Source organism: Phytophthora sojae, assembly GCF_000149755.1.
Source record: "Phytophthora sojae unplaced genomic scaffold PHYSOscaffold_3, whole genome shotgun sequence".
NCBI lineage: Eukaryota > Oomycota > Peronosporomycetes > Peronosporales > Peronosporaceae > Phytophthora > Phytophthora sojae.
In genome coordinates this window covers 4,544,444-4,571,144 of record NW_009258117.1, presented here as the reverse complement: position 1 = coordinate 4,571,144, position 26,701 = coordinate 4,544,444, and the positions used below count along the sequence as shown (strand labels likewise).

The following is a 26,701-nucleotide window of genomic DNA, read 5'->3' as shown; positions in this document are numbered from 1 at the left end:
CGTAAACGGAGAGCACTTTGGTGCTGCCATCATCGATTCGTGCCTACATACAGAGATGCAGGTAAAAAAGGACCGTTGTCATAAACTTCGTGGACCGTTTTGCAAAAGATGGCAAGTGTAGGTCACGGACCGGTTCAACTGAAGTCGCTGATCCGAAATTTGAGGCCGGGGTCGCTGCGGCGTGAAACAAGCAGCGCCCATAAAATGAATCATGCAGCGCCCACCATATACGTACGGGGCCGACAGGCCCACACGCAGCAGGTCCGAAGCAAACCACCCGAACATGTAATGTTTCGGGGCGCTTTGGGCATCTGGCAAATGTCGCTTTAACGCGAGCTAAATGTTCGTCTGCTGGTCCCTACTACCTTTGGATACCAACATCGACACTTTAATCTCGTGCTGGATTGCCTTTATCGCGAGGGAGTTCGTTATAATTACCCAGCTCCAGTGACCAAAAATCGGCGTAATCCCCATCCGATAGAATCCGCAGCAGCTGGGGCGCGACTTGCCTTTTGTATAGGCGGTGATGGGCGGATCCCGGAACACTGCGTGTGACTGCCTTGCTGCCGTGCACAGTCTTCAATCGCCTCGCACCGGACCGGACCCCGCTCGCTGCGGGCTTGTAGTGCACGTGCGCAATGGACGGCGAGAACGCGACCACGACCGAGGCGTCGATGCTGTACCAGGGCATCGGCATGCTGCTGCTGTGCGTCATCTTCTTCGTGGTGTGGCTCATGGCGTGCCGGCGCAACCGCCACCTGCTGGACATGGAGGTGCCGCTGCTCTCGGGCGAGTCGGTGGACCACCGCATCGACGCCGCCACGCGCGAGGCCGAGGCCGGCTACACGCAGTGCGCCAGCTGCGAGTTCGAGAACTTCAAGCGCTTCGACTACTGCGTGCTGTGCGGCGACAAGCTGCCGTCGCTGTCCATGGCCACGGCCGACGAGGACGACGACGGCAGCAGCGACGAGAACGAGCGGCAGGAGTCGGTGCGCGCCCTGAACGTGGTGGCGAGTGACGCGCGCTCGTCGCTCGTCATGTCCCCGCGGCCGCGCAAGATGTCGTCGCTCAGTCGCCAGCAGCGGCGCGCCAGGAACCGCCGGGAGTGGAGCCGCAAGTTGGACGTGGAAGGGAACCTCTTCTGGTACCGCAGCGGCGGCAGCAACCTGCCCGCCAGCAGCGAGGCAGACACGCTCATGCCTGGATATACGGTGCGCTTCAAGTTCCCGGAAGAGGAGGAACCCGAGCAGGAGCAGCAGCAGAAGGAAAAGGAGGAGAACGAACGCACGAGTGAGCATGAAGAGGCGCAAGAGCAGGAGCCAGGGCAGGCGGCAGACACAGAGCTGGTGCTGGCTGTGGAGCAGCCGAAGGAGGACAAAGAGACAGCCGAAGACCCCAAGCCAGTGCTGCCCACGGACGTGCACCTGGAGCTGGTGGAGGCGTCGGCGTCGGATCCGGCCGAGTTCGCCACGGGCAAATCGACGCTGGCGGACGCCGGAGCTGAGAGGAGGAAGGAGGCCGTGTCCTTGGCCGAGAGCGACTTCCCATCCAAGTACGCGCATTTCGTCGTCAGCACGGCGTCGTTGATCGTGCCTGCGGAGGTGGAGTTCCTCAAGCTCTCGGTGCACCGCGAGTACATGCTCGAGGAGTCCATGGACCACATGTACTGCATCCAGCCCAAGAACCTGCGCTCCTTCATGCGCATCAATTTCCTGGACGAAAGCGGCGTCGACGCTGGCGGCGTGCACCGCGAATGGTTCATGCTAGTGAACGAAATGCTGGCGTCGCCGACGCTTCAGCTCTTCAAGTGCACGAACAAGGCCGACCAGAGCTACTTCCTCAACCCGCAGTCGCGCGCCGAGGTGGGCGAGGACCACCTCGCCTACTACTTTGCCACTGGGCGACTGATTGGTCGAGCTCTGCTTGAAGGTGGCATCTGGGGCTTCCACTTGGCACTGCCGTTGCTGAAGATCATCCTGGGCATGCCGGTCACTTTTGCCGACATGGAGTTCCTCGACCCCGAAACTTACCGCAGTCTGCGATGGTTAATGGACAACGACGGCGTGGATGATCTCGGACTCGACTTCAGTATTATCGAGCAAGTGAACGATTCCGAGAAGGTTGTGGTGGACTTGATCCCCAATGGACGAAACGTGGCCGTCACGGACGCGAACAAGCGCGAGTATCTGGATCGGCGCTTCCGATACGCGCTCTTCGAGAGTGTGGCAGACCAGATGTACGCGTTCCTGAAGGGTCTGTACGAGGTCATCCCGCGTGAGATGCTGATGACGTTCGACGCGGAAGAGTTCGACTATCTGCTGTGTGGCTCCCCCGAGATTGACGTGACGGACTGGGAGGGTAACACCGTGTTGTCTCCCAATCTCGAGGGCGCTACCGTCACCCGCTGGTTCTGGGAGATTGTTCGGCAAATGCCCAACGAGTACCGCCGTCGCCTTCTGCTGTTCGCGACGGGATCTGCCTGCGTCCCGCTGTCGGGTTTTGGTGGCCTCACCAGCTACGACGGTCGTCTGTGCCCGTTTACCCTCAAGGGCGTGCCGTACAAGACGACGCAGTACATTTCGAGCCACGCGTGTTTCAACCGTCTCGACTTGCCACTGTATCACAGCAAGAAGGAGTTGAAGAACATGCTGTACGCTACGCTGGACACCGATCTCACGGGGTTCACGACAGCATAACGTCAGCTCCGAGGAGCTCAACACTCTACTATGAACCAAAGCTATTGTAAAAAGCAGTCGTAGGAAATTTTGCTAAATAATTATCGTTGCTTCTGTACGAAGTCATTTCTCTACTGTCGGCCAGTGTCTAGTCAATAGCAACGGAAGTGTGCGCGTGCTTCAGACGAGAAGTAAAGAGTGAGGACGAATGATGGAGACGTCCGTCTATCGAGACAGCGGCGCCATTGCTGTCACCCAGCAGGCAAATGGCAGCACCTACTGATGGAAAGGTGCCAGTCTTTTTTGCGAGCGACTTGCTGCTGCTGTTCGACCCCCAGGAAGTCGACTTCCTCCTGGATTTTCAACAGCACCCACATTGTGGGCTCGAAGGTGAACGTATCAGCACTGCGGTCAACAAACGAACCCTTTGACGAAGGGACTTTGGAAAACTTTGATCGGAGGTACTGCATCCACACCGCACTCCTCAAAACTGATCATCCCTTTCTTGATCCATTGCGCACTGTGTGTATCACACACCGGAGCGAAAATTTCTGTGATATTTGCACACGCTTGCTACAGCAACCCCTGGTTGTAGATGTCCTCAAGCGCGGCATTCTCGGTTTCGCGCTCGACCTAAGCGATGTCTGCGGGGGTGACCATCGCCGTGGCGTCTGCGGTCGCGCTGGTTTTCGTGCTGTTCTTCGGCTGGCTGGCGCGGCGTTCGTTCAAGCGGTTCGAGCACGAGGCGGAGCTGAACGCGCCGCTGATCGAGTGCGTACTACGTTGAAATTGGCGGTAGCGGGTGACCGAGTGAGCTCGCCGTCGCCCGAACATGTCAAGCACCCTTGCATCTTCTAATGGCTGTCGTGTGACGGGATTGGTTGTTCGTGCTTTAATTCAGCTCGGAGGATAAACGCTTGGATGCAGCGCTAAGGTTGGTTGCTCTCCGTTAAAGAAGGTTGTCTGGAACGGTCTGTAGAGCTAATGGTTGTCACCTCTGTGCGTAAGGGATGCTGAAGAAGGGTACAATACGTGTACAGTCTGCGCTTTCGAGAATTTCAAGCGCTTCCGATTTTGCACGGTTTGTGGGGAACCGATTCTGGAGAAGACCGATGATGAGGAGCAAAGAGGAAAAGGTGAAAGTGCCGGTGAGGAGAAGAACAAGAAACCGCTTCTACCCATGTTCGGGCGAAAGAAACACGTGCAATTGACACCTTCGAAGCCGCTGCCTTTGAGGCAAGCAACTCGTCGCTGCCTACGAGCGCGGAACCGGAAGGAATGGACGCGCAAACTGGATGTGGAAGGGCGAATGTATTGGTTTCGCGACAGCCGGTACGCTGCTGATAACACCCTCGCAGCAGCCTTTGTTGCTGAGTTTGAGCCTGCAAGCGGAAAACAGGAAGAAACGGAGGGAGCCGCGGCGGTGGAGCTCTCTGGGGACACGTACTTTCGGGTAGATTCTCTCTCGAACGATGCAATTGATGCTCCGATTACTGGTGGTCTAAAGTCCCCTGTGTCAGACCAAGAACTGCACTACACTGATGGAGACAGGAACCGATCGAGTTCACGCCGTTCTGTTGGATCTGTTGAAGAACGCACTGCTGCGCTGGAGAAAAATGTATCGTCGAAGCATTGCAAGCTCAGGTCGACGACAGACGCTGGATTGGATGCCTCGAAGCTGTCTCTTGATGTCCAGGTCGGGCCAACCCCGACTGCTCTGAAACGAAGCACCTCGATATCTCTGAACGAGTCGATGACACTCATTGGCAAAGATTTCCCCTCCAAGTACGCCCATTTTGTGATGAGTGCTTCCGCCCTGCTGGTTCCTGCTGAAAGAGAGCATTTACGCCTCAGTGTTAATCGTGCCGACATGTTTGCTGACTCGATGGAGTCCCTTGCTATTATCCCGCTTCACAAACTTCACTCAATACTGCGCATTCATTTCCTTGAAGAAAAAGGGGTCGACGCTGGAGGACTGCAACGTGAGTGGTTCGTCATGCTCAACGAGGCTCTAGTGGAGCCGGCGCACGGGCTTTTCGTCTGCGCGAACAAGAGCGAACAAACCTTTTGCCTGAGCCCGTGTGTAAATGCTGAAACGCTGCCAAGGCAACTGCTGCATTTGTTCGCGGCCGGCCGCCTGCTTGGACGTGCGCTTCTCGAGGGTTCCATGCTCTGCTTCCACCTGGCACCACCTCTGCTAAAGCTGATGCTAGGTTACCCCCTGAGCTTTGCGGATTTGGAAGACTTCGATCCGGAAGTGTATGCAAACCTCCGCTGGCTTCTCGACAACGATGGCACCGACGCACTGGGACTTGATTTCACTGTTACCGTGAAGGATGGAGATCACTACCGCGACGTCGAGCTGGTGCCTGGCGGGAGTGCAATTCCCGTCAACGACAGCAACAAGAGCGAGTTCGTGGAGCGCAAGTGGAAGTACCTGATGGTGGAGAGTGTGGAGCAGCAACTGCAGGTTTTCCTGCAAGGTCTGTACGAGGTCGTTCCTCGCGAGTTGCTGCTGCTTTTCGACCCGGAGGAGTTCGATTTCCTGCTGTGTGGCTCCAACGAGATCGACGTGGACGACTGGGAGCGCAACACCAAACACTCGAAAGTGCTGTACCACCACCGGTCGCTCAAATGGTTCTGGGAGCTGGTGCGCGAGATGCCGGACGAGTACCGACGCCGCCTGCTGCAGTTCGCCACGGGCTCGTCGCGCGTGCCGCTGGGCGGCTTCAGCGCGTTGACGAGCTACGATGGTCGCTTGTGCCCGTTCACGCTCAATGCCGTGCCGCTGGTTGGCGACGGCTTCATCCACAGCCACGCGTGCTTCAATCGGCTGGACCTGCCGCTGCATGTGGTGCGAGACGAGCTGAAGGCGGTGCTGTACGCCATGCTGAACACGGAAGTGTACGGCTTCACGACGGACTGACAACCTCTTGAAACGAGCATGAAAGTAATGAAGACGCCGCTGCGGGTTGAGGTGCAAGTGCTTGATGACCAGCGCGGCGGCGTCGGGTAATCGGAGCGCGAGCATTATTTTCGGTGTACAGTTCAGGCTTTGCACACTCATCCAGCTGTACCGCCATTTGACGACCCCAAAAGTATACGCTCCACTTCCTGTTAACCTTTCTACTTATATGCAACCGCTATCTATGGCAAATACTTCTGCGGCGAGCGAATCAGAATGACGGTAGCTGTTGCTCGACAGATGGACGCCAAGTGGACCTTGCACTCTCGGATTCGACCGCAAGCGCCCATGGAGGCCGTGCTGGGCTTCCTCGCGGTGCTCGCCATCGTAGCGCTGCTCTTCTTCTGTCTGTCCATGCTGGCGAGACGCGCCTACATGCGGCGCCAGCGGTCCCTCGAGCTGCACGCCCCGCTGCTCAAGTGCGTCACAACTTTCTCCCTCGAATCGGTCGGTGCATTTGTCGTGGTAGAGAGAAGACTGACGTTGTAGCCTATTGTACTGCACCACGCAGCTCTGAAGACCGTCGGCTGGACGCAGCGCTGAGAGACGCAGAGGAGGGGTTCAACGTTTGTGCGGTCTGCGGCTTCGAGAACTTTAAGCGCTTCAAGTTCTGCACCGTGTGCGGGGAGGCGGTCGTCGTCAGCGGCGAGCAGCAAGACGGAGGTAGTGGAGACACGGCAGGCAAGAAGCGGTTGTCCACGCGGCTGTCGCTGTTACCACTGTTCAAGCGCGAGAGCAGGGTGGAGCTGGTCACGGCGACACACTCGGTGCAGACTAGTCGTCGTCATGCGCGTGCTCAACGGAGGAAGGAGTGGACGAGGAAAGTGGACGTCGAAGGACGAGCGTATTGGTTTCGCGACGGCCGATGGGGTGATACTCAGTTTACAGGTTTTGTGGTCAAGTTTTTGGCCACGGAAGCTGTGGAATTGACAGTGGCTCGAACGTCAGCAGAGGATGAGAATTCTGTGTCGGAAGAGCAGGCTAATGCTGCTTTAGGCGAAGAGGCATCGTCTAGATCCTTATCTCCACCGTCAGTCCCGGCGGTCGAGCGTGCAGCGGACACCTTGATGCATGGGGAAGCCGAGTCCTCTGCTAGTTCAGACATCCCAGAACCAGAACCAGAGCAAGAACATGTTACTACGGAGAATGCAGCTGGCCGAGAGCAAGCACAGTCTTTACTGGGATCGGTTGAAGAATGCATTGCGAGCTTGGTACGGGACACCCAGGCACGGCGCGCTATGCTCGCTGCGGCGTCTGATAAATTGATGGATGCCTCGAAGCTCCCCCTCGACAGTGAATTCGGTGTTGACGCCGAACGGATCAACACACAGGGCGAGACGTCAAGACCACCAGCGTCGCCGCCTCTGCCTGAGACGATGGCACTCGCTGCCAGAGATTTCCCGTCAAAGTACGCGCATTTCGTCACCGCAACGTCTGCGCTTTTAGTCCCGGCTGAGCGGGAGCATTTGCGCTTAAACGTGGAGCGGGCTAACGTCTTCGAAGACTCGATGGAGTCGCTCGCAATTATCCCACGCAAGAATGTGCACTCTGTACTGCGCATCAACTTCCTCGATGAGAGCGGTGTTGATGCTGGAGGACTCCATCGTGAGTGGTTCGTGCTGCTGAACGAAATGCTCGTGGACCCTTCCCGTGGGTTGTTCAACTGCACCAACAAGAGCGAGCAAACGTATTACCTGAGTCCGTGCTCAAATGCGAACCTCTTGCCAGATCAGCTACTACATCTCTATGCGGTCGGTCGGCTGCTGGGTCGCGCACTATTGGAAGGCTCGATGATGTGTTTCCACCTGGCGCCTCCTCTGCTGAAGCTGATGCTGGGCTACCCACTCACCTTTTCAGACTTGGAAGACTTCGACCCCGAAGTATACGAGAACCTGCGATGGCTACTTGAAAACGAGAACGCAGACGCGCTTGGGCTCGATTTCGCTGTGACTGTCAAGGACGGGGACTGTTACCGTGATATCGAACTGGTGCCAGGGGGTGATGCCATCCCCGTCACGGATAGCAATAAACGCGACTACGTCGAGCGGAAGTGGCAGTACTTGATGGTGGAGAGTGTGGGGCCGCAACTACAGGCGTTTCTTCGTGGCCTGTACGAAATTATTCCACGAGATCTGCTCTTGCTGTTCGATCCTGAAGAGTTCAACTTCCTTCTATGTGGCTCCGATGAGATCGACGTTGATGACTGGGAGCGCAACACCAAGTACTCGGAAGACCTGCACAACCATCGAGCGCTCAAGTGGTTCTGGGAACTTGTACGCGAAATGCCCAACGAGTATCGACGCCGCCTGCTTCAGTTCTCGACGGGATCATCGCGTGTACCGCTGGGTGGATTTGGGGCGTTGATGAGCTATGACGGCCGCCTCTGCCCGTTCACATTGAAAGGAGTGTCGCTAGTGGGCGATGGCTTCATCCACAGCCACGCGTGCTTCAACCGCTTGGATCTGCCACTTCACGTCGTGCGTAATGAATTGAAGGCAGTGCTGTACGCGGTGCTGGAGACGGAGGTGTATGGATTCACCACAGACTGATGAAGCCTTATGCCCCATGCCCGGCCCCGGTCTAGTCTGAGCTTGTACAGAAGAGAGAGAGCACTTAACCTTAATTTACTTGTCCATTTCTGTCGTCATGGAGCTGTTGGACTCGTGGATGCATGCTGCAGCGGATAACGACGTCGCTGCTCTAAGCACACTGTTCACCGACAACCCGACACTGCTGGACGAACGTCATCCTCACTCCGGCCGCACAGCTCTTCAGCATGCGTCTGCATGGGATGCGCACGATGCTGTTGATTTCCTCCTTCGGTGAGCTTTCGTGCACTTTGCTCCCGTCCTACGACTCACGGCAACTAACCTCGGTGTCATTAGACAGGGGGCGGGCGTCCTCGTGGCTGATGCCGATGGGAACTCGGTTCTGCATCTTGCCACGGCGTCTAACGCGCTAACCTCGCTGAAGATCATCCTGAGGCATCTTCACCAGTCTGCTCACCTCGAGAAGGAATGGACCTGGTCTCTGGTCAATCAACGCAACCGCTTCGGATACACCGCCTTGTTGATCGGAGGGGAGGAAGGATTCGCCGACTGCTGCGCCGCACTGATTGGTGACGGTGGTGCTGACGCAGCTCTTCCACTCCTGGAAGCGCCATACCCCACAGCAATAGACCTCGCACTGCGAAGCAACCGCCATGCCATCGTCGAGATGCTTCGTCGGCTGCAGCAACACCAAACGCAGTGAAGTAAACGCAAGTAAATCACTGCAGGCAGTGAACCTTGGGGCTTTAATTTATGCGAAAGTAGATCTCCTGCAATTGTGGATCCAGCTTCGCCAGGGCTTCCTGCAGAAAAATCTCCACGCTCTCGCCTTGTAAGGATAGCGTCGCAACTCGGACTGCAAACTCGCGCTCCCCTGCAACAAGTCCATGCATCGACAGTTAGTACGCGCCTTACGATAACGAAGCGGTTGGATACGGTTGAGAATCGTACAAGGCTGCAGAAGTCCCGTCTTGAACAGCTCCGATACGTACGCGCTTGCCAGGGCATCTGACCTATTAGCCAGCATGGCTGCCAGCCACGGCTCGAAGGTCCAGAACCGAATAGGTTTGCATCTAACCCAATCGCACGCAACCTTAACGAGATCCTCCATCATCCCTCGAAGCTGCGGGGGTTCCTCCTTGGGCCACTCGCACATCACTAGCATCAGGACCACAACTTCCTGCAGACAGAAGCATAGTCAGTAACACCATGGCAGTTGATCTACTGTAAATTCACCTGCTTACCCGGACGTCTTTGCTTTCGGGTTCTTCAAAGCAGGCTCGAAGGTCATGGAGGAATCCACAGTATGTTTCGGGGTTAGCTGCTGCGCGGGCGTCCACTGCGTTTCGCTGCAATGTTTTGGCCATCGCCTTTAGCTGCAAGACCCGAGGCGACAGCGCATAGCTCTTGAGTGGGGGAATCAACACCGAGCCCGAAAGCACTACCATTTCGAGAAAACAAGTCAGTCATACAAGCTACACGCGAAGCAGCAGTATTTATCCAATTATACCGTAAACGCGAATGCGCTTGCACCTGCCGCTCAGTCGCCCAGCAATCGCCAGCATAGCCTCTGTGCGTGGGGCTCCAGTGACGCGTTTCACCAGCAGACCACTGCGAACGACAAAGAACAGCATTAGTCCCATCAACTACGTTCACCCACTCAATCCAGCCAGTACCTATTGGACGCATGTTCTTCCACTTCATTGGCATGTTGGCGTCTACTTTGAAGCTCCTGGAGCACTTCGACCAGCAGCTCTGACCGCGTCGGATGCGACGCCAAGAACGGACTCTGCAGAATCGACCGCAGCAAGTGAACTCCCGCATGGCGCAATGCGTCGGCCGTCAGAACTCCATCCAACGGCAGCGTGGGCAGTGTGGCGACTGGGAACCACTGACGGATGCGCATCTCAATGTCCAGTGGGGAGTCGTCGCCAGCCACGGCATCTTCGGCTGCACGGGCCCACTCCCGCGCGCACTGCAGAGACTTGAGGTCCCACTCGTGCAGCTGCGACGTCTGCGTCAGATTCGCGAGCTTCACGAACGTCCGCACATGCCGCTCTTGCTCCTGCTCCTGCTCCGGCACCTGCGTTGTGTCCATAGCCTCGAGATTTGCAATGGTTTTAGCGAATCAAATGGGGGGGGGGGTGATGGAGACTTTGGGTCCGTGGAAATCGTGTTGGTCTAACCTTGCTCTGTACAAGCTGCTGGCTGTGAAGGTTCCTACGACCAAGATTCGACGACGTAGCGTTTCTTGCGGGCCAACGCCTTCATCACCTTCTCTGCAGTCGGTAGCGGGAGTTTGCCTACAGACCGAAGGATGTCACGGAGCACTTCGTAGACGTCGTTGGGCATGCGCTTGGCGGACCCGGCGATGTAGATGCAGCCCTCGCCGTTCATGACGAAGTCGAAGATGGCCTCCTTGTTTTCAGCCAGACGCGTCTGCACGTAGATCTTGTGGTCCTGCAAGCATGACACGAGTGTGTGAGGTTTCGTGAACCAAGATTGTTGGAGCTGTGAGGCACGAGCAGCTAGTACCTGGTCACGCGAGAACGCAGTGTGCAGCTCCGTGAGATCGCCTGAAGTCACCAGTCGTCGAAGCTCGTCCCCGTACAGGAAATCCTGAGCAGCAGAACCAGCCGACCCTTAATATTCGTCACCATACCTGCCAACGACATCTATCGCATCCGTACCTTGCTTTCATGGCGACAACCAAAGTAGAGGTATGTTGTTCCTGGTGCGTTGCCCTCACTCTGCTTACGCAGGAACTGTCGCTCTTGCACCATTGCCCGCATGCTGGCGAGCCCGGTTCCTGGTCCAATGAGCAGCACGTCACGATCTAGGCTCGGCGGCTCAAACAGACCCTTCTTGATCCACATGGGCACTCGCTTCTGCTCCTTCGACGGATCGAGCGAGGTGAAAAACGACGAGCAAATGCCGTTGCGGCGGCGCTTGTACGGTGTCAAGAAGTCCACGATGGCCACTGTCAGGTGCACCTGTCGCACGATACAACTCCAGCGTCAGAATAAGCATCATCAGGCAAAGACAATGATACTGTCGAGAGAACGACCACGTACGCGACCAGGGTGAAGCAGAGCCGACGAAGAGATGGAGTATGAGCGAGGCTGCTGGCGAGGAATGAGCTGCAGCAGGATCGTCAACGGCACCGTCACGCTCGGGAAGTCGGTGAGCACTTCGGCGTACGTCTTCTTTTCACGAATGCAGTAGTCATACAAGAGATCGACACCCTCGGCCGAGGCCAACTCCTCGAGCTTTTCTTTCTGTCCCATACCAAAACGTATATAGAGGTCAGCGCTGTTGCCAAAGCTCAACTCGCACGTACACACCTTACCTCCTCTTCATTCGCTGCAAACAGCGAGAGCCTCTCAAAGAAGCTCCGGCGCGGGATTTCCAGGATGGCCAGATACTTTGCAAATACATCACGAACGGTAACCGGAGACGGCAGGTCGAACTGCTTCGCTCCGTCTGCTGCCTTGATCGAGATGACAGTGTCTCCGTCCATCTTAACGTACTTGAGCATGTCGTCCACGCCCGCCACGTTCTCAGGGTACACAACGGTGATATCCCCGGCCCTGAACGGAGCGTCCGCTGCTCCACCCACACTCGATCCACCACCACCACCACTGCTGATATCAAACTCCAAGTGCCTGACATCCTGCTCCCAGTCCTCGGCCGTAATTCTCTTGTTCACAACGACAGGAGCCAAGTAGATGCCCTTCTCGACCCCCACCGCCGTGCGTGGTGGCGCGTAGAAGTTCGACTCGTCCGTTCGTGGCGTCAGCTTCCTCGCAGCCTCCGCCTCGCTATCCCCCGCACCGTGCACGACCACGGAGTAGCGAGGCTCGATCGGTTTCGGCGAGTCGTCGATGGCGACGCCCTCCGGCAGAGGGTGCAGCTGTAGCACAGCCGCCCAGAGCTTCTCCAGCCACGGGTTCAGCGCGCCAAAGTAGCAGTAGGCGTGCTGGTCGTCGCCCAGGCCCCGGTCGATGAGCTCCGAGGCGCCCAGTTGCAGCAGACGCGCCTGCAGGCGGCGCGCCACCGCGTTGTACTTGGCGTAGCTGGAGTCGCCCAGCCCGAAGACGGCGACGCGCACGCCCGCCAGCCACTGCGGCCCCAGCGTCTTGCGCAGCAGACTGCGCCACGCGCTGCGCATGTTCTCGGGCGCCTCGCCGTCGCCCGTCGTGGACACGACGAACACGACGGTCGAGCACTGCGGCAGCAGCTGTGCCACCGGGAACGCGTCCATGGCCGCCACCTGCGTGTCCAGCAGCTGCCGGTTGAACGCGCGCTGCTGTACGAACTCGGCCACGTCCTGCGCCGTGCCCGTCTCGCTGCCGTACAGCACCAGCAGCCGCGGCATCGGCCTCGACGACGAAGGTGTCGCCATCGTTGCTTTTCAGTCTCTGATTGGCCGAAGACACGATTGCAAACCATTAAAACAGTTAACCGATATTACGCTAGATATGATTATGCATGTTCGAAACCGACCAATCATACGCGCTCAAACCTTCCGCTTCAACTTGACCTCCGACGCACCTCATTCCACAATTCACCGCAGCCTACGCAGAACAACTCGACCCCCCCCGTCGCGTCACTAATGGGAAATACCACTTTGTCTCCTGTCCAGACCGAGTCTGAGGTCGTGGTGCCGCGCGTGTTCCCGTCGTCCGCTGACTACCGCCTGCAAGGCGCCCCGCATTCCTACGTCTTCTTCGAGGACTCGCGACCCGATGCGCCCGCTGGCACCATCGTCGCCATCTGCCTACCAGGCATCGGAGACACCCGCCGCCAGTTCCGGTTACTGGGGCCATTGCTGCACCACCGATTGGGCTTTCGCGTGCTGCTTGGAGACTTGCGCGGCTTCGGCGATTCCACGCCATTCGAGGACGATGACGAGCACACCTACTCGGCCTATTCGCCGGAGTCCGTTGCGTCTGATGTGACCAGCTTGATGCAGAAGATCAGCGCCTCGGACCCAACTTGCAGCTTCGTGTTGCTGGGCAACTCACTCAGCGCCGGGTCGATGGTGCTCGCCGCGGCGGCTGCAAAGAAGACAGAGGGCGGACCCCGCGTTGGTGCTGTAGTTCTGCTCGGACCCATTCTGCGAGAGTCACCCATGGACTCGTGGTTTCGACCGCTCTCGCACCTGCTCTTCCGCCCGTTGTATGGCGCTGCGATCTGGGCGTCGTACTACAAAACGCTCTACCCCGGCAAACGGCCTGAAGATTTCGACGCCGAGTTGGAGATACTCAAGACGCACCTACAGGTTGAGAAGGGCAACATCCTAAACGTTGGGCGATTCGCTCGTGCTAGCAAAGCTCGCGTAGCGTCTTCACTCCTAGAGCTCGGGAAGTGCCCGACATTGCCGGTGCTTGCCTTTTTCGGCATGAAGGACCCGGACTACGCTGATGTCAACGACGAGATCATGTGGTTCACTACTGCTGTGCCATATGCCCAGCGCTTCGAAGACGCTGAAGGTGGTCACTACCCTCACCTCGAAAACCCTGAGCGCGTGGTGAAGGCGATCGAGGAGAGCTTGTTAACGACGACTCGGAAGTAGTGGCAGCACGAACCAGTGGCAGTTTTCATTTAGCAAATCTACATGTATTCAACATGTTACGGCTATTGATGTTCGACGCTAATGACGAATTACGCAGTACACTGAGCGCTAATGAACAACTTCAACTGCTTGATAACCCAGTCAGATTCGAAATCGCCGCGTCCTGGGAAGCACCTTCCGATGAGCGCCTCCAGCGTCACATTGAAGCTTCCGAAGCGCCTGAGCGATGAGGACAGGTCCGAGGAGCTACAGCACGCGATATCCAAGTGCAGCTGCAGGGACTTGCGGTCGTTCTGCCGGACGCTCGGCGTGCGCATCAAACGCAAGAAGTACGAGGCGTACAACAACAAGGCCGGCTTCGCCAAGCTGCTGACCAAGAAACTGGCGTCAAGGACAGCGGCCAAACGTCGGGATGAGACCCCGCCGAATAAGGAGAGCTACTTGCATCTCCTCAAACTGATCCTCTCCGACGTCATCCCGTCTCCTCTACTCGAAAAGCTCCTGGTCGAAGGAGATGCTAATGTTGGCGATAGTGTTGGCGATGCAGCGTGCGAAACTCGGAGCAAGGCATCCCAGAAGAAGAAGAAGCAGCAGCGGGCTCCCAAGTCGTCGGCGATCAAGAAAGCGAGTAGGTTGCTGAAGGAGATTTTCCCGCCAGACTCGCAAGCTGCCAAGATTGTCGGCGCCGAGTTAGTGCGAAGTCTGGAATACTTCGAAACGATCTGTCCACAAGATGATGAGGCAGACAGCGATGAGTAGGTCACCCGCTGCAAGCTACTAGTATCATAACTTACTATGGATAGCTTGGTGCCCTCAACCTCAGACGCCTCGACAAGGTCGGCCATTCAAGGTGAACAGCCCGCAGTTTTCATTGGCATGTTTCAGGCGTCTCTGCAGAAACCGACAACGTGGTCGCCATGGGATTTCCGCGTTAAGATTGTTGACACCACCACAACACACATACACACTCGTTTTTATCTATGAATTCTCCTTGACTCTATCATCTCTCTACTGCTCTTTGCTAGCTTCCGTCACGCTCATTACAGCATCAACCAGGTCGGGGAAGGCCTGCTCATCCGGTTGGGGGTACGGCTGCAGGTCGTCCCAGTTGCCGAGCTCGAGCGTGCGTTGCAGGTCCTGGACGGAGGTCTGCAGGCAGTACTTCTGGTCGGCCATGGCCTCGGCCAGCTCCGTCTGGTGGTTGTCCATGAGCGCCGCGTTGACCACCACCACGAGCTTCTTCTTGAGCGCCAGGCCGTCCATGATGGAGCCGGCGCCGGCGTGGCTGATGACCAGGTCGGCCCGGGCCACGTCCTTCTTGTACTGCGGGTCGTGGCGGTAGTGGCTCAGCTCCAGCCCGGGGAACGACGCGCGCGGGACGTGCTCGCCGTGGCCGATCTGCATCCGCAGCGACGTGAAGCCCCGCGCCACCAGCGCAGACAGACACGCGTCCGTGTCCAGCGCCGAGATCAGCGCGTCGAACTTGGTCGTCCCCACCGTCACGAACGCGTGCATCCTGTCCTGCCTGGATCGACAATGGGCGCTTGAATGGGTCAACATGGCGAAGTGGCCAAAAAAGAGTACCCAAACGAGCGATGAAGAGCCCAAATAAGAGCTCACTTTACCCATTTACTAACAGCAGGAATGGCGCCGCCGGCCGACGCCAAGGAGCGGCACGAAGGCGCGCCGCTGGACCGCCGCGCGTTCGACTCGTGGGAGGCGTTCCACAGCTACATGGACTCGTACGCGCGCCGCAGCTTCCAGATCTTCCGCAAGCGCACGTCCACGTCCGTGAAGCTGCGCAACAGGCGAGTAGCCGAGCGCCTCGCCAAGCCGGCGGCGTCGGCGGACAGCGCGCGCCTGATCCCGGAGAATTACGTCAACTACTCGGTCACGCTCGTGTGCACGCACAGCGGCGGCTACGTGTCCCGCGGCACCGGGCGGCGCTCGCGCCAGGTAAGCTGCAGTCTGGCGTCTAGCGCCAACTTCCATTGACTTTTTTCCCGTTTGATCGTGGCAGGACGTGCGCGCCATGCACTGCAACGTGCAGGTGAACGCGTGCTTGAAGCTCGTGGACCCGGAGGCCAACCGCTACGAGGTGAACGTTACGCGGGCGCTGCTGACGCACAACCACCGCGTGGACAAGGAGACGTACCAGCAGTACAGCAACGCGAGGCTCGGCCTCTCGGACGAGCTGCTCAGCTGCGTCGAGCTCATGCACAAGACCGGCGTCAAGCCCAAGGAGATCCGCTCCTATATCATGGAGAACTCGAACTGCACGCCGACGCTCAAGGACGTGCAGAACATCCTGCAGCGGCTGCGGAACCAGGAGCGCGCTGCGGCGGCGAAGGCGAGCCCCGACCAGCTCTCAGCATCCAGGGGGCAAACCCGACTTGCTGTCGTGCCGACTACCCCCGAGGAAGAGGCATTGCGTGAGTATCGCCTCGCCACCGCAGCTGCTGCCAATAAGGACCCGCCGGAGCCTGTGGAGCCCACGACGCAGTTCAAGGTGGCGCATGCAGTGGGGAAGGCTGTGGCCACTCTGCTGGCGGAGATGCCTGCGACCGAGTTCGCGGGCGCCTTCCGTGTGATGGACGTCGCCACGAACATTGTGTGCGAGCGGCGGGCGGAAGCCGCAGCAAAATTCGCAGCTGCGAGTGAAGAGGTCGAGAGTGAGACGACAACTGACGCCGATGCAGCTCTCAGTGTCGCGAGCGCGGGCGTTCCTTCGGTCGACGATCCATGGGCCCGAAGTCTTTAGGAGGTCGGAGCTTTTTTGATAAGGATGCGTATTGCACAATGCAACTGCAGTGGACTGTCAGCGAGTCAAACCAAAGACCTCGAAGCTCAAGTGTCGACGCGTCGTCCGTTTAACACGAGCGTACGTATCCCTTCCACGCTCGCACCGGGAATGCGACTGCAACGACCAAAGCTCTGCAACCACGCGGAGAAGAACGACTCCTTCATCCTTCGGGCCGGGCCGCCCAGCAGCGCCAGCCACCGCCGCCGTGCCCTCGCCATAGTGCGGGCACCCCTGTACGCTCGCACATGGTTGAGTGGGTAAGACACACCCTTGGACGCGCCTCGGTCGCTGCCATTGGCCCGAGCAAGGCGTCACCAGCGCACCGGAAAGTGCATATTGGGAGCGTACGCGCTGACGTACCCCCATACAGTCGATCCCTTCAGTAAGTGCACCACTACCTTCAAATACCCCGTAAAATCGGATCGACTACTGCGGGAAAGTACGAGCCGTTGATTGTTTATTATTTCCAATGTCCTTTCAAATCGCTTCCAAAACTTACTGAGGGGATCGACTGCAGTCCAGCGGTCCTTCAACATCGAAAAGCCAGGCTCACTTCCGATTCCGCCTCGCCGAGCCCAAGCCGCCGCCATGCTGTCGTCCAAGATCCACCGCTCCGTGCTGCCGTCCGCGGCCTCGGCCACGCGCCGCTTCTTCCACGCCGAGGTGCACAACAAGGAGCTGATCCAGTCGGCCGGCTTCATCAACGGCAAGTGGGTCGAGGCCCACTCCAACAAGCACTTCGCCGTGGTCGACCCTTCCACGGACAAGGAGATCGCGCGCGTGGCCAACATGGGCCGCGTCGAGACGAACGAGGCCATCGCCGCGGCGCTGGCGGCCCAGAAGAAGTGGCGCAAGACCACGCCCGCCGCGCGCTCCGTGCTGCTCAAGAAGTGGCACGCCGCCATCGTGGCCAACACGGAGGACCTGGCCGTCATCGCGTCCGTGGAGAGCGGCAAGCCACTGCCCGAGGCCAAGGGCGAGGTGGCCTACGCCGCCGGCTTCATCGACTTCTACGCGCACGAGATCATGCACTCGAACGGCTTCCTGCCCTCCACGTCGGCGCCCGACCACAAGATCATGGCCATCAAGGAGCCCGTGGGCGTCTGCGGCATCGTCACGCCCTGGAACTTCCCGCTCGCCATGATCACGCGCAAGCTGGGCCCGTGCCTGGCCGCTGGCTGCACGGCGGTGGTCAAGCCCGCGGCCGAGACGCCGCTGTCGGCGCTGGCGCTGGCCAAGCTGGCGGAGGACGTGGGCATCCCCGCGGGCGTCATCAACGTGGTGCCGTCGCCCAACGACAAGGCCGCCGAGGTGGGCGGCGCGCTGACCAGCAGCCACGACGTTCGCAAGATCTCGTTCACGGGCTCCACGCGCGTCGGCAAGCTGCTGATGGCGCAGTCGGCCGAGACGGTCAAGCGCGTGTCGCTCGAGCTCGGCGGCAACGCGCCCTTCATTGTGTTCGAAGACGCCGACCTGGACAAGGCTCTGGACGGCCTCATGGCCTCCAAGTTCCGCAACACCGGCCAGACGTGCGTGTGCAGCAACCGCATCTTCATCCACGCCAGCATCTACGACGAGTTCGCGGCCAAGCTCGTGGAGCGCGTCAAGAAGCTCAAGATGGGCCCGCCCCGCGAGGAAGGCGTGAACCTCGGCCCGCTCATTGGCCCCAACGCCTTCCTCAAGACGTCGGAGCTGGTGGAGGACGCTGTCACGAACGGCGCCACTGCTCTTGTCGGCGGCAAGCGCAGCGACATCGGCCGCAACTTCTACGAGGCTACAGTGCTGGCCCATGTAGACAACACAATGCGTGTGTGGTCGGAGGAGATTTTCGGCCCTGTTGTGCCGCTGTTCAAGTTCACGACGGAGGAGGAGGTGATCGAGATGGCCAACGGCACGGAGGCCGGTCTTGCCGGGTATTTCTTCTCCCAGAACCTGTCGCGGACGTGGCGTGTGGCTGCTGCGCTGGACTGCGGAATGATCGGCGTGAACACGGGCGTGATCTCAAACGTTCAGGCTCCGTTTGGCGGTGTGAAGCAGTCCGGACTGGGACGCGAGGGCTCGTTCCTGGGCCTCGAGGAATACCAGGAGACGAAGATGGTCTGCGTTGGTGGGCTCGAGGCATGAGTCAAAGTGTGGTGATAGTTGTGGGCTAATACAGTACAGTTCATGTTCATATTCATGTCGGTTGCTCCCACGCCGTATCGCCTGTCATTGAGTTGTAGTAGTAAGTTTTCCCGTCGTTACCCAGCATCGCTTCCCATGTGGACGCTGTTGATGGTTTACTCCAGCTTGTCTCGCCTGTAGCCTGGTTGTAGTAGTACGTGGCGCCGCTGCTTTCGTCTTGGCACTCAATCCACGTACTCGCAGTCGTATCAATAGTGCTAACCTGTGGAATACTGTTATTCATGGCCGCTTCTTCTCGAGCTTTACGCTCGGTCACAGCTTGGCTCTGCTCGCGAATGAAGATATGCTGGACGATCGCGTCAGCCTTTTTCCAGTCCTTCTCAGCAAGGGCGGCCTCTAGCCAACTCATGTGCTGCTCTCGTGATGAATACGGCACGGGGGATTCACGGAGCTGCTTCACCTGCGCGAAGAGCGCCAACGAGATCTGGTCTTCGGTGTCGGAAGTGTCGCGAGCACTGCGCGGCGAGAGCGACCACCTCGATTCGCCCGTGACTTCGTTGTAGTAGTACGTGTTCTGCGTCTCTGGGTCCACCAGCTCGACCCACTTCTTACCCAGAGCGCGCGACTTGGACGATCGGGTCGTGAGCGAGTTGCTGCCGTCTCCATTTGCCTTCTGATGGGCCATGTCGAACCACTTACGAGCAGAGCTGCTCGCGCTTCGTCCACTAGCGAACGCCTCGTAGTTGATGTCGAAGTCTTCGGGTTTCTCCCATCGGTACTCATTCGTGAGCGCGTTGTAGTAGTAGGTCAAGCCGTTGTCCGGATCGGTATGCTCCGTCCAGATTGGCCGGGGGTGCGACCTGGAACTCGTCACAAGCTTGCCATTCGCATCATACTCGTAGCCGTATCGGTACTGCCAATGGAGAGAGCGAGAAGTTCCAATACTGCGAGCAGAGCGGCGCGAATTCATGGTCGTGTCCCCAAGTGATGCATGCACAGTGCGTGGCGACAGCGAAGCCTTAACGACTCCTGTCGGTGGATGGTAGAAGAAAAGATGCTCGCTCAACGGGTCCACACGCCTCTCCCATTGCCCCAACAGCGGCAAACGAACTTGCGTAGCTGCTAGAAGGCCCTCAATGTCTTGTTGCTGGTCTTCGAGCCACTCGCGCCGTTTTCGAGACGATTGAGTGTCCGTGAAGTACGCGTTATCGACAGCGTCGGGTTTGTCCCATTGGTACTCTTTGGTTTGGCTGTTGAAGTAGTATGGCGCCTGGATCTTGTCATCGAAAGCTTCGTACCAATTGCTCGCAGAACTTGGTGGTTGATCGCGATCCGAACGACTGCGATGACTCGTTGTACCTTGCACTGCATTTGGCTCCAGGGACGATATTTGTTCTACCACGGGCTCCTGCATCGGCTCCGCAAAATGGTCACTGAAGATGTCCATCGCTAGTGGTCGATGCCATCGCGTGGCCCCTGTCAGCGCATTGTAGTAGTATGGCCGGCCGTTGTCGGGTGAAGCCATTTGAATCCAGCAATTGCCTCCCTCTCGAACCGCGGATCTCACGCGAAAGCCGCGGAACATCTTTTGGATCATGACCGCGGCGCGGCGCTCGTGGCGAACCTTATCCTGTAGCCTCTTGACGCGGTTTTCGCGTGTTTTCTTGATGACGCCCTCGGTTAGCGGCTCCAGCTCTCGCCTGACTCCTCTCAACTGCTTCTGGGCATCGTTCAGGTTTGTCGTCAGAGTTTCAAACGCCCGTCCATCAAGCGCGATCTCGGTGCGCTTAGCTCGTAGTTGATCAGCAAGCTGCACTTGGAGATACTGTGTCAGGTAGCGCTGCGGGGTCCCGGTAATACGACTCGAGTCGTGGTACTTGGTCTTAATCTGCAGCGTTTTCTGGAGCTCCAGTGTAAGCGCGCGCTCTTCTTCCTCGTCGGCTGCGATTTTGCGTTGAAGCTGCTCCACTTTCTCGTTCAAGTCATCCACTAGCGCTTGCAGCCGCGCTTCCTTTGCGAATAGTGGTTTGGCTTGGTGGCGGAATCGCTGCAGCTCTCTCCGCAGTTCCGCATCTGCTCGCCCACGGTGTCCTCGTATCATCCGTTGGATGTCTGTTGCAGCCTTTATCCTTCTCATTTGCGCGGCCATAGCTAGCCTCATCGCCTTCATGAATCCTCGAGAGGCGTGCATTCGATAAGCAGCTTGGATTGAATGCGCGGCCTCGTTCTCTCTAGCTCGAAGCTTGATGAGCCCAATGAGCACGGCAGCCAAGTGCTTGTCGCGAATGCCTCGCCAGTACCTTTGAATGGTTAAAGCGGCGTTGAGAATACGCAGCTCGTTTGCCTCAGCGCGCAGAATCACTGCATACCGTCGCGCGCGGTGGCCACGGAACACCTTTTGCATCTTGATGGCACCTTGGTGGCATTGTTGCTGGTGAAGCAGCTCTGCAAGGCGTTGAGCTCGAAGTCTGCGCCCCTTGTGGCCCCGATACACGCGCTGCAAGAATGCCGCAGAGCGAACCTCTTTCTCGTGCTGGAGACGCTTTGCTTCCTTGATGGAGCGCAGCATGGCGGCGTCAGACCGTCCTCGGTGGCCTCGGTACGCACGCTGCAGTTTCGTCGCCGCCAAGTTCTGCATGGCCAAAACGCGAGCTTGGAACTGCTGCTCGCAGTAAATGTCGTACCGCATCTTCGCTACAAGTTTGCGGTCTCGGTAGCCACGGAATATCTTCTGGAAAATGAGCACTGCTTCGTCCTCGTGCTCCTTGATTTGTCGTATTCGCTTTGCGCGAGCCAGCATCCGTCGGAGCTGCAGGTCTCGATATGCTCGGCCGATCAACCACGCAGCGTGGTCTTCTAGTTTGTATCTCCTCTCTGCTGCAAGACGCTTCCGGACCAGGAATCCGCGCACACGCGCTTGGATTTTAGGTAGAATTCTCCGCTCCACGAACTTGAGCTTGGCTTGCCAGAGCCCTCCTCGAGCCAGACACCCGCGCATCGCCGACTGAATTTTGATCGCACTTCCCAGTTGCAGCAGGCGGAGGTCGCGCTGACGGCACAGCTCGGCGGCGTTCGGCAGTGGTTCGTAGCCGAAGAAACTCGTGGCCCACTGCACGAACTCAAGCTTGGTAATGAGCTTCTGGAGGAACCTCCGACCAATCTGCTTGCAATTCGTGAGGTTGAGCGTGATAAGGTTGGTACAAACAGTGGTTAGCGCGTCGACTCCACTCTCCGTGACACGAGGGCAGTCTGCGAGCGACAGTTCCCCTAATGACTTGGTGAGTCCTCCCGCTCCGGCACTGGTAAGTTCGCTTAAGGCAGCGTCCCCAACGTGTTGGCACCCAGCCAGACTCAGATACGTCAACGACGTGCAGTTCTGAGCTAGTGCACGCACGCCGCGTGCATCAATGTTGGGGCTACCACTGATGTCGAGCCACGTGAGCTGCGGGCAGTTGGTAGCAAGTAGCTGAAGGTCACTGTTCGTCGTCTTGATGCATCCAGAAAGTGACAAAACCTCGAGCTGAGTACACTGTTGGGCCAGCGCTCGGATAGCAATGCTGCTGACATCTCGACATCCAGTCAGCTTCAGCGTCGTCAGCAGAGGGCAGCCTTTAGCGATGGCGCGAATCCCCGGGTCGTGCACGTGCTGGCAACCGAATAAGTCTAGCACACGCAGCTTCGGGCAGCACTTGCCGATCTCAAGCAGAGCTTTGTCTCCGTACTCTCCCAGTCGAGAGCATTCGGAAACGTCGAGGTGGCGTAGGTCCTTGCAGCACTGTGCGATTTTGACGATGCCAGCATCGGAGACGCCTCTGCACCGCTTCATGATGAAAGTCTCAATCATCCAGCACCCAGCTGCCAGCGTCTGCAGAGCTGCGTCGTTGAGCTGTGGACAATCGCTGAGGTCCACCAGCACTAACCTGCAATTGTGCGCGAGAAGACGAAGGCCAAGCTCAGTCACCTTCTCACACTGGGCCAGGTAGATCGTATCCAGCTGTGCTTGGCAGTGTCTCGCCACAGCCCACAGCCCCGCGTCCGTGATATGTGAGCACCCAGAGAGATTCAACCCGCGCAGATTCGGCACTGTGAGCACAACTTCCTGCAGCGTCGCGTCCGTGACGGTGATGCCCGTGTCGATTCCATGCTGATGGAGGTCGATCACCTGCTGGAAGCGGCCGCTCTCTCCTGCAGCAAGGAAGTTGCGCAGGAACGAGTGCATCTGCCGCTGCTGCTTTTCTTCCAGAGTCATAATTGATGATACTGCTGCAGTCGCGCCAGAACTTGGTGGTCGGATAGGTGGCAAGATCCTCGGCGCTGGTGGAGGTCCGCGTGGCCGCTTCATCAGCAGCTTCTGGGGCAGCACGGCCGCAGCCTCCCGACTGGCATTTGGATACCCCTCTCCATCCTCACGAGACGAGTCCTTCGTCCGTGTCGCTTGCTCTCCAAAGCTCTCAGGATGCGCTTCACGAAGACCAATTGTCATTGTCTGGCAGCAAACGTTGCAGGAGTCATAGGAGTCATAGCACGCTGCAGGCCAGCCCAAAGACACGTTAGTTAGCTCTCCGAAATAGCTCCACTCGGTCGTTACCTGGTAAAATGCACTTCAACCGTGAAAAACTCAACCAAACTGCGCTGAACACAGCCAAAGCACAGTACCAAACAGCTTCTTGTTCTTCCATTCCTTACAGCAGGAGCTCGTTGCCCGCAGCCTGGATCGGATATGCTCTCCCTATTACCTTCTCCTTTCTCTCCTCTCTCGTCTACGAAGCCGGCGCTTGGACCGATTGGGCCGACGGGGGCATGGGCATGCCTGGATGCATGGCGCCCATGTAGGCGGACACGAGCGCGCTCGTGGAGAAGAAGAAGGACATGGCCACCTGCGTTGTGTTCATGTCCTGCGACTTCATGTTGGTGAACGAGCCCACGCACAGCAGCAGCGAGCCCCACGCCAGCTCCTTCCACTACATATCGCAACACGACGCCGTTAGTATTGAGCGAATACAACTACCGTAATAACAGTCGTGGCATATAATCATAGTAGCTGTCTTATACCTTCATGGTGAAGGCGAGGAAGCCCAGCACGAGCGAGAAGAAGGCGTACCAGTCGCCGGGCGCGTCGTCGGGGTCCACCTGCTCGCGCACGAACGGGTGCAAGTCGCCGGGGCGGCGCGGGTCTCCCTGCAGGGTCTTGGCCGACATGGTGCGCTTCCTCTCTCCTTCTTGCCTCTATCGCACAATGATGATACCGTTGCAAGGGAACCGTTACTTTCTCTTGAAATTTGTATGCCTCGATACTTTGTTCGAGTTCGAGTAACTGAGGTACTGCCACGTGTGTACAGCAGCTTGTTGTCAATCAAGCCTTGTTCTGGGCCGTGAGGTGCAGGGTGGACGAGTAGAAGGCGTCGATGTACTGCAGGAAGTCGGCGTTGGCGTCTGCGACCTCGTGTTGGGACTGTCGTGACGATATATACGTTAGAACATACTGGTGACTACCGGGATCTACGCTACGCCATACTGTACGCACCGCGGAGCTGGCTGCTGGTCGAAGCAAGAAACTCTCTCGACGTCTGCTGATCAACGTTTCGTCGTTCTGCAGCGCCACTTCTTGGAGTTTCTGGCGATGTTTGGCCTGCAGGTTGGACAGCTCCAAGGAGTGCACGGCGCGGAGGTTTTCGATCTCAGCGAGGTGCTTGGCCTCGATGTCGCGTTGCCTGCGCTCGGCTTCCTCCAGAGCTTTCGTGTAGCCTGCAACGAGGGACCGCAGCTCCTGCGAGCGCACGCGAGTTAGATGCAACAACGATAAGCATATTGGTCTCGGAGGGCGTGAAAGAGTGGAGGTACCCTGTTCTCCGTGGCAAGGGCCTCCGTCTCCTCTGTTTTCTGCTTCAGCTGCAGGTGCATTTTGTCGAAAGCACCTTTCCAGACGCGCTGCCATTCCCACTGATCGTCTTGCTCTTGTGTTTGAATCTGCTTGCTCACCTTTCGAGTCACCGCTACGACCCGCTGGTTCTCGGAATTGTTGCGGTGACCAGTACGGGGGCGAGCTTTTGCTGGGTAAACTGCTGCGGGTTGCGTTGGTCGTGCCGCTACTCTGACGAATTGTCTAGCTGTCTTTGCCAGCCTTGCAACCTGCGCGTAAGAAATAAATGGAGAATACATTCAGCCAGTGGTTATAGATGAACGGAGTACGAGTACACCCTGGGGGCCCACCTGATACCTCGGCAGGGCGGCCAACGGGCCTTGGGGTGGCATTTTCGTGAAAGGCTCCTCGATCACCTGATGTGAAATGAGATGTGGATCAGTTGTAGCACAGGAAATATAACCATAATTCTCACACAGGCACGCACGCCTTCTAGCAGCATTTGAAGTAGAACATCGGCGTACTCAAGTACGCTTTTTAGCCACGTCGGGTTCGATGTGGGCTGACTGCGCAGCTTCCGAACCCAGTGCGTAACTCGAATTTGCAAGTGCTTGTTGGCGTTGCCTTCGTCACAAGCTTGGGCGCTGAGCTTCTGGACATGCGCAAGCACATGATGCAAATACTCGACCGAGTTGCTCGGCGTCGTAAGCCCCATCGTACGAGTGTGTGTGTGATGAAGAGGCGCACGTGCAGCCGATGAAACGTTACTGAAAATACTTCCTCGGAGCTCCAGCGAAGACGCCCTGCCGTCGGGAAGAGATCCGAGACACGAGAGAGTGGACGCTCCATCATGGACCACAAGGTCACCACCGACTACACCCGGCTGCTCGGGAATGCCAACGTCAAGGTTGGCTTTGAGATCCTCGACCTAACTTGATGGCAAGCCTACACATGCGCGTCTGACTGCTCATAACTTCGATCACGATAGGTGTATGTTCGTGCTAGACCTTGTGCAGACGGTCAAAGCGCCCCCGAAGACATGTTCGAGCGGAAGAAAGAGACTCCTAGTAATATCGTGATCAAGGTATGGGAAGCTGGTCTGATAAGCTCATTGTATATTTTTGTGAGGTCGCTGAAGTGCTTGTGTGCTTGTCCTTGGGGGCATTTAGGACACGGAACGGATGCAATACGGAAACCACGCCTTTAGCTTCGACAATGTAGGGCAGAAAGATGCTGTGATAGCCCCCGCGGGTGTTTGCACTGATCAAATCGTGTCTTATGACAGATTTACTGGACAGACACAACTCAAGAAACGTTGTTCGAAGCGGTAAGCCGGGTCATGCTGCTCATTCATGACGTTTGATGTAATCTGACTAGCTTTTGTGTCGATATGCATGGTTAGACGAGTAAATGTTTGGTCGACTACGCTTTGAAGGGCATCAATAGCTGCTGCTTCGCCTACGGACAAACCGGTTCAGGTAAAACATTCAGGTATATCAATGAATCTATTCAGACGCTGCATCACAATGACATGAGTAAAATAACCAACTTCTGATCGGTACCTCTGCGCACAGCATATTTGGTGAACCTGGCGGAGACAAGGCTGGGCTACTCTCTCGGTCGATCGAGTATCTTTTTGACATGGTGAACCGTCAGCAGAGCAAGTCGAAAGTGCGTGCGTGTGTGAGATCTGTACAGATGATAAACATGGGTTTCAGCATAACATCGCGTTTGATTGACTAGGAAGTGACCCTCGTCGTCAGCTTTCTGGAAATCTACTGCGATAGAGTCCGTGACCTCGCACGAGCGTAAGGGAGCACTGGGAAAATTTTACAACCTATATTATATTTATTTTCTTTGTCACTTCGCTTTGCACTGCCTAAAAACGTAGGTACCTCAAGAAAACTGGACGACCAGTCTCGTATCAGACGTCGAGCAGCGCCGAGTGGTTTCTTCGTCAGGTGTCGTTCATCTACGTGTGATTAAAGCGGTGTAGTTTATCATAATCTTTATGCGTTTTTCAATGAGCAGCAGCAACAGCAGATTCCTCGAACTGAGAGTGCTGCAAGGTATGGCGTCAATTAAGATTGTGTGGATAACCGTTAAACCCCTCACCCCGCATCTTGAGTTTGTTCTGCGAGCAGTTT

At 57.4% G+C, this 26,701-nt stretch overlaps 12 protein-coding genes across 12 annotated transcripts; 7 read left to right on the top strand and 5 right to left on the bottom strand.

Annotated features, from left to right (window-relative positions):
- Positions 1-638: 638 nt before the first annotated feature.
- PHYSODRAFT_259509 (hypothetical protein) lies at positions 639-2,696 on the top strand (the record flags this gene model as incomplete). Its single annotated transcript, XM_009525115.1, has 1 exon — positions 639-2,696. The coding sequence occupies one exon, from the start codon at positions 639-641 to the stop codon at positions 2,694-2,696; it is 2,058 nt and encodes a 685-aa protein (XP_009523410.1).
- A 2,331-nt stretch (positions 2,697-5,027) lies between these two features.
- On the top strand, positions 5,028-9,152 carry PHYSODRAFT_354328 (hypothetical protein). The gene has a single exon (XM_009525114.1). It carries the CDS (start codon positions 6,708-6,710, stop codon positions 8,187-8,189), a length of 1,482 nt encoding a protein of 493 aa, XP_009523409.1. The 5' UTR covers positions 5,028-6,707; the 3' UTR covers positions 8,190-9,152.
- A 1,138-nt stretch (positions 9,153-10,290) lies between these two features.
- Positions 10,291-12,582, bottom strand: PHYSODRAFT_350602 (hypothetical protein). The gene is made up of 5 exons (XM_009525113.1): positions 11,539-12,582; positions 11,264-11,467; positions 10,880-11,182; positions 10,725-10,808; positions 10,291-10,649 (listed from the first exon to the last, which is right to left on the bottom strand). Exons 1-5 carry the CDS (start codon positions 12,565-12,567, stop codon positions 10,410-10,412), a joined length of 1,860 nt encoding a protein of 619 aa, XP_009523408.1. The 5' UTR covers positions 12,568-12,582; the 3' UTR covers positions 10,291-10,409.
- A 222-nt stretch (positions 12,583-12,804) lies between these two features.
- Positions 12,805-13,761, top strand: PHYSODRAFT_396891 (hypothetical protein; the record flags this gene model as incomplete). The annotated part of the gene is made up of 1 exon (XM_009525112.1): positions 12,805-13,761. A coding segment is annotated over one exon (957 nt), but the record flags the coding sequence as incomplete, so codon positions are not given.
- Positions 13,762-13,947: 186 nt separating this feature from the next.
- On the top strand, positions 13,948-14,526 carry PHYSODRAFT_328772 (hypothetical protein; the record flags this gene model as incomplete). Its single annotated transcript, XM_009525111.1, has 1 exon — positions 13,948-14,526. The coding sequence occupies one exon, from the start codon at positions 13,948-13,950 to the stop codon at positions 14,524-14,526; it is 579 nt and encodes a 192-aa protein (XP_009523406.1).
- Positions 14,527-14,775: 249 nt separating this feature from the next.
- PHYSODRAFT_259480 (hypothetical protein) lies at positions 14,776-15,282 on the bottom strand (the record flags this gene model as incomplete). Its single annotated transcript, XM_009525110.1, has 1 exon — positions 14,776-15,282. One exon carries the CDS (start codon positions 15,280-15,282, stop codon positions 14,776-14,778), a length of 507 nt encoding a protein of 168 aa, XP_009523405.1.
- A 219-nt stretch (positions 15,283-15,501) lies between these two features.
- PHYSODRAFT_259545 (hypothetical protein) lies at positions 15,502-16,528 on the top strand (the record flags this gene model as incomplete). The annotated part of the gene is made up of 2 exons (XM_009525109.1): positions 15,502-15,723; positions 15,788-16,528. The coding sequence occupies 2 exons, from the start codon at positions 15,502-15,504 to the stop codon at positions 16,526-16,528; spliced, it is 963 nt and encodes a 320-aa protein (XP_009523404.1).
- A 630-nt stretch (positions 16,529-17,158) lies between these two features.
- On the top strand, positions 17,159-18,694 carry PHYSODRAFT_489802 (hypothetical protein; the record flags this gene model as incomplete). Its single annotated transcript, XM_009525108.1, has 2 exons — positions 17,159-17,185; positions 17,234-18,694. The coding sequence occupies 2 exons, from the start codon at positions 17,159-17,161 to the stop codon at positions 18,692-18,694; spliced, it is 1,488 nt and encodes a 495-aa protein (XP_009523403.1).
- A 52-nt stretch (positions 18,695-18,746) lies between these two features.
- On the bottom strand, positions 18,747-22,943 carry PHYSODRAFT_489031 (hypothetical protein; the record flags this gene model as incomplete). Its single annotated transcript, XM_009525107.1, has 3 exons — positions 18,747-18,838; positions 18,968-19,712; positions 20,097-22,943. 3 exons carry the CDS (start codon positions 22,941-22,943, stop codon positions 18,747-18,749), a joined length of 3,684 nt encoding a protein of 1,227 aa, XP_009523402.1.
- Positions 22,944-23,342: 399 nt separating this feature from the next.
- PHYSODRAFT_285506 (hypothetical protein) lies at positions 23,343-23,904 on the bottom strand. The gene is made up of 2 exons (XM_009525106.1): positions 23,747-23,904; positions 23,343-23,655 (listed from the first exon to the last, which is right to left on the bottom strand). The coding sequence occupies exons 1-2, from the start codon at positions 23,891-23,893 to the stop codon at positions 23,455-23,457; spliced, it is 348 nt and encodes a 115-aa protein (XP_009523401.1). The 5' UTR covers positions 23,894-23,904; the 3' UTR covers positions 23,343-23,454.
- Positions 23,905-24,047: 143 nt separating this feature from the next.
- Positions 24,048-25,269, bottom strand: PHYSODRAFT_328767 (hypothetical protein; the record flags this gene model as incomplete). Its single annotated transcript, XM_009525105.1, has 5 exons — positions 24,048-24,146; positions 24,219-24,461; positions 24,536-24,703; positions 24,905-24,970; positions 25,042-25,269. 5 exons carry the CDS (start codon positions 25,267-25,269, stop codon positions 24,048-24,050), a joined length of 804 nt encoding a protein of 267 aa, XP_009523400.1.
- A 135-nt stretch (positions 25,270-25,404) lies between these two features.
- On the top strand, positions 25,405-26,639 carry PHYSODRAFT_313256 (hypothetical protein; the record flags this gene model as incomplete). Its single annotated transcript, XM_009525104.1, has 9 exons — positions 25,405-25,461; positions 25,543-25,638; positions 25,724-25,771; positions 25,840-25,881; positions 25,957-26,045; positions 26,129-26,229; positions 26,302-26,362; positions 26,446-26,515; positions 26,583-26,639. The coding sequence occupies 9 exons, from the start codon at positions 25,405-25,407 to the stop codon at positions 26,637-26,639; spliced, it is 621 nt and encodes a 206-aa protein (XP_009523399.1).
- Positions 26,640-26,701: the final 62 nt, after the last annotated feature.

Bases quoted from the DNA above. Each gene is read 5' to 3' on its own strand.
- PHYSODRAFT_350602 (XM_009525113.1), bottom strand. From the start codon at position 12,567: ATGCCGCGGCTGCTGGTGCTGTACGGCAGCGAGACGGGCACGGCGCAG. The intron at 11,468-11,538 runs GTAAGGTGTGTA...GGTATGGGACAG, and splicing joins TTGCAGCGAATGAAGAGGAG to AAAGAAAAGCTCGAGGAGTT. The intron at 10,809-10,879 runs GTACGGATGCGA...TCTGCTGCTCAG, and splicing joins GTTGTCGCCATGAAAGCAAG to GATTTCCTGTACGGGGACGA.
- PHYSODRAFT_354328 (XM_009525114.1), top strand. From the start codon at position 6,708: ATGCATGGGGAAGCCGAGTCCTCTGCTAGTTCAGACATCCCAGAACCA.
- PHYSODRAFT_285506 (XM_009525106.1), bottom strand. From the start codon at position 23,893: ATGTCGGCCAAGACCCTGCAGGGAGACCCGCGCCGCCCCGGCGACTTG. The intron at 23,656-23,746 runs GTATAAGACAGC...TGCGATATGTAG, and splicing joins TCCTCGCCTTCACCATGAAG to TGGAAGGAGCTGGCGTGGGG.